The 11,444-nt window shown below is 35.4% G+C and overlaps 3 protein-coding genes across 3 annotated transcripts; 1 reads left to right on the plus strand and 2 right to left on the minus strand.

Moving 5' to 3' along the window:
* Positions 1-14: 14 nt before the first annotated feature.
* Positions 15-2,925, plus strand: LOC132601879 (uncharacterized). Its single transcript, XM_060314932.1, has 5 exons — positions 15-75; positions 382-934; positions 1,099-1,649; positions 1,726-2,315; positions 2,485-2,925. Exons 1-5 carry the CDS (start codon positions 15-17, stop codon positions 2,923-2,925), a joined length of 2,196 nt encoding a protein of 731 aa, XP_060170915.1.
* Positions 2,926-4,151: 1,226 nt separating this feature from the next.
* LOC132602562 (uncharacterized) lies at positions 4,152-5,129 on the minus strand. Its single transcript, XM_060315383.1, has 2 exons — positions 4,609-5,129; positions 4,152-4,495 (listed from the first exon to the last, which is right to left on the minus strand). The coding sequence occupies exons 1-2, from the start codon at positions 5,124-5,126 to the stop codon at positions 4,225-4,227; spliced, it is 789 nt and encodes a 262-aa protein (XP_060171366.1). The 5' UTR covers positions 5,127-5,129; the 3' UTR covers positions 4,152-4,224.
* Positions 5,130-5,681: 552 nt separating this feature from the next.
* LOC132601880 (uncharacterized) lies at positions 5,682-7,146 on the minus strand. The gene is made up of 5 exons (XM_060314933.1): positions 6,921-7,146; positions 6,638-6,839; positions 6,446-6,538; positions 5,955-6,321; positions 5,682-5,865 (listed from the first exon to the last, which is right to left on the minus strand). Exons 1-5 carry the CDS (start codon positions 7,008-7,010, stop codon positions 5,682-5,684), a joined length of 936 nt encoding a protein of 311 aa, XP_060170916.1. The 5' UTR covers positions 7,011-7,146.
* Between the last annotated feature and the right edge of the window lie 4,298 nt (positions 7,147-11,444).

Consider the following 11,444-nt stretch of genomic DNA (forward strand, 5'->3'; position numbering starts at 1 on the left):
TTATTAGTGTAACAATGGCGGATAGCACAATGCAGTCAATAATGATACAACACAGTGGAAGATGGGACGCATCAGGTGAATATATTTGAACTCCAAATACATTATGTTTTGAAGGCAATTAAAAGCATGTAATCTCGTGCATGAAAGAATTTGTATGAAAAGTTGTATAAACTTCATATAATAAGTAGATTCTGTAGTAATATATCGTTTTTGTTCAGGAAAAAATTGTCTATTGGAGTATGTATGGATTTTGGTTGAAAGTTGTATGAACTCTGTATACTAGGTAGAGTCTATAGTGTGGAACTGATTTGGTTCAGAAAAATTTGTCTATTTTAGTATGTATGAATTTTGGTTTAAAGTTGTATGAACTTCGTGTAACAGGTCGATATGTAGAATTCAAAATTGAAGGAATCCAGTACAATTCAAATTCGAACTATAATGGATTGATTTCTACAATTGCTGCTCAACTGGGGATAGATACCACAGTCCAAACCATAATGATTAAATACATTGCTAGTGACCGATTCCCACCAATGATCATACACAACGACATGGGTGTTTGGGTATATTTAGATAAAAAAAAAGAGTACAAAGATTTCTTCAGAAGGTTTCCTTTATGTATCACATTGGAGGATAGTGAAATGGAGGGAATTGAATTCCATCATGATGGTGAAAGTAGTTCCATTTCAATAAACAGGGGTCGAGAAATTCAATCTTCATACATGGGAAATATTATTGAACAGATTGATATGGCTTCAAGTGAACATATTGAGTTGTTGGATAGTTGTGAAACTGAAATAATAAGCGACCCTCGACATGAATTTGTTGTGGAAAAACAGATTTACAAGGATAAAGAAACACTCAATGCAGTTATGAGGCAATATGCCTTTATGAAGCAGTTTCAATTTCGGGTGAAAAGGTCTGGTACAAAAAGGTACGAACAAATATTATTGCTTATTGTAGATAAATAAAAAATGTATGAAGCATGCATGTATGTAAATCACATATATAATATAGGTGGGTGTATGAATATTGTATGATGTATGTATAAAAATGTATATTTTTCAATGTTTCTGATGTGTACTTCTTCATCAATAGCTATCATCTCGTATGCCCTGGTGACAATTGTTCATGGTGTTTAAAGGCCTCAAGTCTAAATGAGTCAAGGCTTTTCAAGATTAGGAATTTCTGTGATGTGCACACATGCTTGTTAAAGGATAGAATTTATGAACAACGTCAAGCAACTTCCAATGTCGTCAGCATTATTATAATGGATAAGTATGAAGATCCAAAAACAATATACACACCCAAGGATATATCTAGGGACATGAGGAAACAACATGGTGTAACATTGACCTACATGCAAGCTTATAGAGCGAAGCAAAAGGCAATGATTATGTTACGAGGGGATCCCGCCGACTCGTACAGTAAAATTCCAGCCTACTTATACATTTTACAGAAGACATATCCGGGATCGGTTGTAAGATTGGAAAAAACAGAGGAAGACCGTTTCTTGTATACCTTTATAGCACTGGAAGCTTGTATTAGAGGATGGGAGTATTGCAGACCTATAGTGGTGGTTGATGGAACCCATCTTAAATCAACTTACAAGGGGACTATGCTAATTGCTTGTACATTGGATCCAGGAGGTTTGTTTTTTATCTTTTTTTTTTTTTTTTTAAAAAAAAGTTTATAACTGATTGTATTATTTGTGTATGGAAACAGGTAGTATACTGCCGCTTGCATATGGTATAGTTGATTCCGAAAATGATTCATCTTGGACATGGTTCTTTGAGCGGTTCAGGGATGCTTTTGGTGAGAGGGAGAACATGTGCTTTGTGTCGGACAGGCATGAAAGTATATGGAATGCGAGTGCAGCAGTGTACCCTGGGCTGCCTCATTATGCCTGTATTTGGCATTTGTGGAACAATTTAATTAAGCAATGCCACAGAAACAAAGAGCAGATGAGGAAATTATACTATGCAATGGCTAAGGCATACACCCTCCAAGAGTTTAACGATTGCATGGGAAGGGTGACCAAAATAGATAGGAAGCTGAGGAGATACTTGTTTGAGATTGGTTATCATAAATGGACACGGATACATGCAACAGTAAAAAGAACATGGACACAGACTTCAAACATAGCTGAATCTATAAACAATGCTACAGTGAATGCTAGGGAATTGCCGGTGGCAAAATTATTGGATTTCATGAGGGAATTGGTTGAAAGATGGAATGCGACGCACAATGAAGAAGCAAAGAATACATTCACAGATCTTACTAAAAAGTATCAAGAAATTATCAACAAGAATGGGGTATTATCACACCGTACGACTGTAAGATAATCCTTCTGTTAACTTATATCCTTTTTTTTTTTTTTTTTTTTTCTGTCATATGTATGAAAACTCTATAATATGTGTATATATGTTGTATGTTTAGTGTATAATTTCTGAATTACTTGTACAAATGTAATTTTGATTGCAGGTACGAGCTTCCACTGAATTTCTACATACAGTGATTGATGGTGTTAGGAGGTTCACAGTGTGTCTTCGAGCTAGGACGTGTACTTGTGGAAGATTTCAACTGGATGAGATACCTTGCGGGCATGCTATGGCTGCTATAGTGTATAGGCACCAACATGGAGCGGAATATACCTCTGCCTACTACAACAATAAGAATTTCCTAGATACATATGCAATACCAGTTGTGCCTCTTCCATGTGAAAGTACATGGGATATACCGAGGCATGTAAAGGAAGAGATTGTGTTGCCACCAGATGGTAAAAGACCACCAGGAAGACCAACTACCAAACGAATGAAACCATTCCACGAGGGGAAATTTAAGAAATCAACAGTGACATGCAGCAGATGTGGTACAGAAGGCCACAATAAGAAGACCTGTAGCAATATTCCAAAGGGAAATTAAATAGTCGACAATGTTATGGCGGTGATATTTTTTTTAATGACAGTAGAAACTCTATTTTTTTTTCTTTTTTAGTAACAGTAGAAACTGACTCTGTTTTTTTTTTTTTTTAGTAACAGTAGAAACTGAGTACAATTTTAATAATAATAATGTTGAAAAGTTGATATGAATTTGGTTATCAACATTACGTGTTTGGTTTTGGTTGGCTATAATAAAATCTTATAGTTTGTCTGCAATATGTATGGTTACTGTATGAATAATGTATTTAACAGGCTGATGTATTGTGGTAAATATGTCAGAGCTCACATTACCTGTGGTTTGTTGGTGGACTCACTGGCTTTCACTTGTATCTAATAAGCACCAATTAGGTCAGTTGCTTTACCTTGTATTCATGTTGATAGAATTGGGTTTTACCACAGAAAGGCCTTTTGTGTTTTGCCTTCTGGCTGCTTTTATACCTTTGTTGGACCCATGAATATGCTGTTGTTCCTTTAGCAGAATATGATTGGGACCTTTTGATTCCTTTTTAGTGACCTTATGATGCAAGGAAAAGAGGAGGAGCCTAATGTACTACTTTCTCTGTTCCCATAATTGCTTCTGCATTTTAGTATACTGTTGGACGGGAGGGTAGGGTCAGGTTGGTGTTTTATGTCTTCTTTTTTATTTCAAGTTGTTCCTTCGCATTTATCTATAATAGATGCAGGCAGTTCTGGTGAAGGTTTTGGGCTGTTCTGATTTAGGATAAACTGCACTCTGGTTTTCTTGCTTTTCTTTCCTTCTAATCATTTAAACCAAATAATCTGTTTTGGTTGGGTGGTCATGCATCAGGTTTCTTTTAGTCAAACTACTGTCTATATAAGTTAAAGTAAAATAACTTTTAGACAAGGTGTCTTGCTGTGAGATCCCACGCAAAGCTTGACACCTAAATATGTCAGAGCTCACATTACATTATTTTCAATTTGGCATTTCTTACAATCTCCAGAACCTGAAGCAAAAGCAGCTACACGATTCAAAACACCTCTCAAACCAAATTGTATGAAAGACGTATCAAATATGATTAATAAACTCAAAGATTCATAGCAAGATGAGTTACAATATTTGCATAACAAAACAGGCAAAAACTTAAGATGGATCCCAACAAAATGTATCATAACCACTGAAAGATTCATAGCAAGATGAGTTACAATATTTGCATAACAAAACAAGCAAAAACTTAAGATAGATCCCGACAAAATGTATCATACCCAGTCACCAACAAACTATGTTTTTACATCAAACGCTACAAACTAGTAACTCTAAAAACTAATTTTTCACTTTTCGTTTAGGTCTCGGTAATTTTTCCCACTGGGGGACAGGTTCCTTGCGAATTCTTGGCCCACCTAATTTACCGGTAACCAATCCAGTGGCTTCACACTCACTAATAGCTCCAGCATCCTGCTTTTTCCTTGCATAATCCCACAGTAGGGCACCATACCTACTACGGTGAAGATGATGATCGAACTCGTCCTTTGGGATTTCCAAGATGCCTTGGCTGATATATTCAGCAAATGCACATACATAGACTCCACAATCACTGAAAAGAAAATGATAATGGAATGTATGAGAAAAGAATTTTTTATGTATGAAAACTATCAACAGATGTTAAAAATTGCAAAAGACCATATTTCATAGAATAAATATACGTACTTTGATTCCGGATCTTGTTCTGGCAAATTCTCCACGAAGACATAATCCAAAGGATCAGAAACACCCTTCTCAATGTATTCTATGTTATTCTTCCAGTCTACGTCATCCCTTTTGCCATAAAATCCAGTACTGTTAAAGAAGAGTGGTATCATTTTTGCAAGTTTTTGAACAATTTCTCTAACCGCACGAGTGTGCGCTGCACCTCCCGGGAGTGAATCATAGACATAAAGACACCTGCTTTGTATAGATAAAACAGCCAGCACCCAATGATGTTTCTGGCCTACATTAATCGGTATGAGCACATAGTCGACTTTATCCCAAGCGATATTTGCAAGCAACTTATACCCACGGATAACTTGCGCGACATCATGTTCTGGAGTGATCAGACTATGATCATTATGGTTATCCTTGAACTGATTGTAAATTAACTCAACCCACGACTTGAAAAAAACATCAGTCGTTACGTATCTGACTGGATTATTTGGCCCATACTTGGCCTTTTTCCTCAGGTAATACATAATCACATCAACTTGCTGAAAACATGTCAATTAAACTATGAATCAGATTTTAGGATACCACATTTCATACACATTCCATACATATGTCTGTCTACTGTCTTAGACGACATAAAAGAAAAAACCACATTCCATACATATTACATACACATTCCATACATATGTCTGTCTACTGTCTTAGACGACATAAAAGACAAAACCACATTCCATACATATTCCATACATATGTTTGTCTACTGTCTTGGATGACATAAAAGTAAAAACCACATTCCATACATATGTTTGTCTACTGTCTTGGATGACATAAAAGTAAAAACCACATTCCATACATATTACATACATATCCCATACATATGTTTGTCTACACACATAATAAGAAGAAACCAATCTTTAACAAAGAGCAATCAACTATGAGACCCGAATCACATTTTTAAATTATTCAAACAGTGTCAGCCCACACATAAGAGACGAACCACAATACAAAGCTCGTAGGACCAACAAAATATACACATGAATGACCTAAAGCAGAATATATTCAGACTAGTTTCAATACATATTTCATACACTGTGGAAGTCAAAAATCATAGTCAGACAATTTATAGGTTCAAGACAACGTACCGAGTCTTGCCAACACTTTCCAGTAGTCAGTATAGTGTGGAACCACTCCATTTTGTTGACTGTATCAACTCCCATATTAAAAGGATTCACAATCTTATTGGCCTTTTTAGATAACACTGATTCCCTGCAAAATAACAGATGTTTTAAAATTGTAGAATAACATGTGCTAAATAAATAATTCTCTGCAAAATAGCTGATGTGTTCAATACAGACCTCCCATGTCTTGTAGACATTTTCGATTTCACCCAATCCTTAAATTCGGTGATCAGATCATTGTCAACATCAAAGCCAATGCAATTTGTGAATGGGTGTTTAATGTGAAAGTATGTAGGAGAATTGATTGTGCTGCTGCCGCCTGAACTAAAATCAGTGTATGGTGATTTACCATACGGTCCAGGATTTCTATTTCTTGCTTGTTGTTCAGGTGTAACGATGTCACCACCTTTGGTTTCAATCGCTACTATTTGAGACTCGGTAAATGGAGGCATTTCAAAATCATCAAGGGTAGGGGTCTTAGTGGCAGAATTGCCCAAAGCACCCAACTTATCAATGTCAGCAACCACATCATCTAGATTATGTTCTGTAAAATTTGAACATTTAAATTTCATATCAAAATCTTAACCAAATCATTTAAGATGTTATCATGTAAAATGTATATTTGTTTAATGCATATAGTAAAAATGAAAACTGAGTGGTCTCATTACCTGAAATCAGAGTATCAATAGGATGACTCTTCAATTCGTCTGGGTCAACTATATATTTATCACATGCTTCACCATCTCCAACTTGCTCACCAACTTCATGTTTCACATAAAGGTGTAAGTTTTCTTATTTTTCTACATTTTGCATACATTCACATGGGTCTGAAAATGTGTAAAATATAGAGGAAACTATACCTGGAATAGAAGCATTAATCCCATTCTTCAAAGCAGATGCATCTACTACAATGTGATTGGATATTTGCTCACTTACATCCTGCCCACCAATGTCAAAATCACCTATCGGTTCATCAAAATGAAAATATAGGTTGTGCTGAAGTCCATCATTCTTGTTGCTTGTCTTTGGTTCTTTTGTAACATCCTTAACACTGCCAGACATCTGTTTATTAAGATATGTATAAACACATTTAGATAGAAAGGGATAATACAAAAGACATTAACTCAAATTTTGATAAATAACCTTAGCTTCAGGAGTTTCAGTTTGCCTGCCAAACATGGACTTTAGATCTTTAAGTAAATTCATAATTGACTTGTCCATGTAGTCTTTCATGTCAACAAACTGTTCACCGACATGGGATAAAAAGGAAAATATGACAAGAAACCTAAGCTAATCTATATACTACAATGAGAATAAAATTATGAACTTTGAAAATTATATTAAACTTGTCAACCTTTTTCTCAAATGATTTAAGATCTTTGCGGACCTGAAAGATGTAGAATAACATTAATGAATGTCTTAACCACAAATACAACTATTTCATAAAAAAAAATATGAATGCAATTAGTGAAAACACATGCTTACATTTGCAACTTCCTTCTTCAACGCATCAAATTCAGAACCACGTACAGAGGGACTCGACTGTGTGGGATCCTGTGGTTCTAACACATCTTTAACCGCTGTCTCTTCTGGAAACTCCATAAAGTTGATAGCTACCTTCTCCTCATCTGTTGGGAGAATGTTGGTAAAAACCAGCTACCAACATTTTAAAAAATGTATAAGCTGACCAGTTAGCATGTATAAAAAAAAGAATGAATGAAATGTGTATGATTAATGTATGACAATCAGTTAGCTTGTATTGTTACCTAATTGCTGTACTTTTTGAACATCCCCTTCTTCAGATGGGCAAAGTAGACTCTTTGCGAAGTTGTTCGCCAATTAAAAATACGAGGGAAGTGGTTTCCAATACGGGTCGCAACCGTAGGATCTACCTTCGAGCAGCATTCATAAAACCATACTTGAATGGCCAGGGGAAAACCCTCAAACCTATAGTAGGTTGGATCATTCGCCAACTTGTGACCGATTGAAGACAACAGCGTTTTGAAGCAATCATTTCCCCATGGATAATTCATATATTCTCCGCTTTCAACCAAGTCAAAGTGTAACTTGGGAACAAATGCTCTATTACTCTCAGTTGAGAATAAGAATGTGTTGATAAAATAAAGTATTGCTATCTTAAAAGCATCGGCATCCCCAATTTCCTTTTTTTTTTTTTTTTGTGATGAAAAAGCTCAATCAAATCATTTTTCGGCACTTTGGTTAGTCCGTTAAAGTACATATCCATCAGTCTGTTGGGGGAATCGGGGTCCGAGACAAATTCGCTGTCCATGCCACATTTTAAACCAGTCACAATGGCAAACTCTCTAATGCCGAAATGAAGCTCTTTCCCATTCAAATTGATGATAAACATATCATCCCTATCATGCTCTGTCTCAGCATACATCAGGCATCGAATTAGCTGTGGCTGAACATTCAGCTTTGGCAAATCCAGAAATAACCCAAAAGGGGACTCCCTAAACAGCTTCAATTGCGCGTCGTTAAGGCGGTCCTTAACTTCAAGTGCGGCTTCCACGTTGGTGTAAGAACACCAATGAGTCTGTGTCTGAATATATTAAATAAGAGATAGTTACAAAAATGAAAGCATACATAACTATAAAGCGAGTCAAATCATCTAAATATGAGATATACCAAAGTCCATACATATTTTATACACCAAACTCAAGAATCCAATGACATATCTAGACACATTATATCCACAAAAATGCATTACAACTTTATAACTAAACATGTTACTCAAAAATCTTACAGTCAGCCCACTTTTCATACATATTTCATACACCACCAAATCTAGAATTCAGTGTTTGTTCTCTAGATAAATTGATAACTTAGGAACAGAGAACACAAAAAGGGAATTGCTGATCATGAGGCCCAACGGTCAATGAAAGACCACAAAAAGACACTTATCATACACCAATTTAATTAAATCTAAAACAAATAATTAGACATTAGCCACTTCTTTTCAATACTGAAAAACCAACTCAGAACACTTTCCTTACATTTTTCATACACTACCAATTCAGAAATAAAGTTATACACAATTGTTTAAGAGAAATCATACAGTCAGACCACTTTACATACATATTCCATACACCTCCGGAACTCAAAAAAGCATATAAAAAGACCAATCAAACCCTTTTTATACCACAAATCATACACATGCAAGTAACCAAATATTCAAAGACTAAAGTGTAAATGCTTTTTTATACCTTCTTTGTCGGGTTGTTTTTCTTCCTCTTTGATGTTTCACCTTTCTTGACTTTCTTCCTCTTTGATGTTTCGCATTTCTCGACTTTCTTCCTCTTTGATGTTTCACCTTTCTCGACTTTCGTCTTCTTTACTGTTTCACCTTTCTCGACTTTCTTCTTCTTTACTGCACCACCTTTCTCAACCTTACTTTTTTTGGCTTCAGGATGCTCAGTTTCTTCTTCGAAATCAGAGTCGTCAGTGACTTTTTTTGACTTACTAGTTGACGTTTCTTTTCGCTTCCTTTTGGAATCATTCCGGGGGGTTGATTTGATTTCAACAATAGTGGGACCAACATTACATGGATCGTTTAGAACTTTCGTCCTAACTTCATTTTGAACAAACAATCCTTCATCATCAGAATCTTGCTTTTCCCTTCCTCCTTTTTTTACCGGGGTTTGAGTGAGTAAATTGAAGTTTGGAATTGGCCCTACTTTCGGGCTTGTTGGGGGCCCCAAAAATCTAGGGCTTTTGCGCATAGGAGAATTTATCGAATTGTTTTTACTCATTTTCACAAAAAAAGGGACCGGAATCACAACAATTTAAGTTGGTACAGAATGATGCGCACACAAAACACCTGGAAAATACGAAGTAGAAACCCTAAATAAACCGTTCAAATTGACTGAACAAGATGAAATTGATTGAAATGAAGATAGAAACACATCAATATATATTCGAAACTAACACAGCAATAGATGATTGAAACTATATGATTGAAATTAACACAACAATATATGATCGAAACTAAAGGAATTGTGAACCCTAGATTACCTTTACTAATCATGAAATGGAACGAAATAGAGGAAAATGGAATGGAGAATCACACACATGCGCACACAAAAAAACTGGAAATACAAAGTAGAAACCCTAAATAAACCATCCAAATTGACTGAACAAGATGAAATTGATTGAAATGAAGATAGAAACACATCAATAGATATTCGAAACTAACACAACAATATATGATTGAAAATATAATTGAAGTACCACAACAATATATGATCAAAACTAAAGGAATTGTAAACCCTAGATTACCTTTACTCATGGTGAAATGGAACGAAACAGAGGAAAAATGGAATGGAGAATCACACACTTTACATGTACATTGCAAACACAGTAGAGAGAGAGAAAAAAAATTGTATGAGATGGTGGGTTAAGAGTAGAGAGGGAATATTGCAGAGGAGGAAGAGAAGCATTCGCAGTTGGGCTAAGATGAAATGCCAAAGCCCAAAATCGCTCAAAATCGTGGTGCGGTACTAAAGCCCAAAACGTGGTACAGTACTAAAGCCCAAATCCGTCATGTTTCGTAAATTGTCGTTATGTTCCGTAAATAAGGAAAAGTATCGTTATATTTTGTGATAAAGAGTCTTAAGTTGGTAGTCTATGTTATTTTCCCTTTAAAAAAAATATCTCTGTAGCCTTAAAAGAAATAAGTCTACCTTTTTTTTTTAATGACCCAGACCCGACCACCAAGTGACTTTAAAAAATTAGGTCCACTAAAACATAAATTGGTAGACTTATTTTTTCAATTAAAACATAAGCTAAATCTTTGTTTTAAATTCAGTCAACGAAAAGGGTATATTTACACCATTTGTGTAACAACAGGGGTATATATGCACCACTTTTTTAGCGAATGATATATCTGTTCTAAATCGCAAAGTTGAGGGATATATTGACACCTTTCCTCTTATATATACACAATTGTTTAATTGTGAATCCAATTAATCAAATAGGCTATAAATTTAGTGGCAACTTCAGAATCCATAAACTTTTAACTCTACGACTGACAGTGCCACAATTGATCATGTGAAACGATCTTGGGGACCAGCTTCAATGAGGAAAAGCATATCAAATATTAACCTTAATTACCTTCCTCTCAAACTTTCGCATGTAGTCACGAAGTAAGTACACCACGTTCCCAAAATCTTATCAACATCAAAATCATTTGCTAATGTAGATTTATATGGCTAGTGCCGTCACATCCATTCTTTTGATTTGGTGACCTAATATATGAACTTGAATAATACACGCACATATACATATTTACGTTAATTTTGCACCACAGGTAATAGGTACACAGACACTTTGCATCGATTAATTTAAAATCAACCAAGCAAATATCTCCAGTATTAGTTCTCACAAATATATTCATTTTGCAGGCACATGAAAGTAGTTTTGAAGCAGACAGCTAATGGAAACAAATGAGTACGCACTTGAGTTAGGAAATGCTTGGACCATTCGATCTCTTGGCCTTCTCTGCTAATGGTAAGGGTGATTTGCATAAGATAGCTAGTTTTCACATTTGTACAGAAATGTCATTTTTTAGTTTAATGAAAAAATTCCGGACTAAAATAACCTTAAGTTGAACGATAGAGATAGTAAAGAGACGCCAATAACCGTGGC

Source organism: Lycium barbarum, chromosome 7 (genome assembly GCF_019175385.1).
Source record: "Lycium barbarum isolate Lr01 chromosome 7, ASM1917538v2, whole genome shotgun sequence".
Taxonomy (NCBI): domain Eukaryota; kingdom Viridiplantae; phylum Streptophyta; class Magnoliopsida; order Solanales; family Solanaceae; genus Lycium; species Lycium barbarum.

Coding starts and splice junctions, on each gene's coding strand:
- LOC132601879 (XM_060314932.1), top strand. CDS start 15: ATGGCGGATAGCACAATGCAGTCAATAATGATACAACACAGTGGAAGA. Junction 76..381: donor TGGAAGATGGGACGCATCAG/GTGAATATATTT, acceptor TTCGTGTAACAG/GTCGATATGTAGAATTCAAA. Junction 2,316..2,484: donor AAATTATCAACAAGAATGGG/GTATTATCACAC, acceptor TTTTGATTGCAG/GTACGAGCTTCCACTGAATT.
- LOC132602562 (XM_060315383.1), bottom strand. CDS start 5,126: ATGTATTACCTGAGGAAAAAGGCCAAGTATGGGCCAAATAATCCAGTC. Junction 4,496..4,608: donor GAACAAGATCCGGAATCAAA/GTACGTATATTT, acceptor TTTTCTTTTCAG/TGATTGTGGAGTCTATGTAT.
- LOC132601880 (XM_060314933.1), bottom strand. CDS start 7,010: ATGAAAGACTACATGGACAAGTCAATTATGAATTTACTTAAAGATCTA. Junction 6,840..6,920: donor CTGAAACTCCTGAAGCTAAG/GTTATTTATCAA, acceptor CTTAATAAACAG/ATGTCTGGCAGTGTTAAGGA. Junction 5,866..5,954: donor ATGTCTACAAGACATGGGAG/GTCTGTATTGAA, acceptor GTTATTTTGCAG/GGAATCAGTGTTATCTAAAA.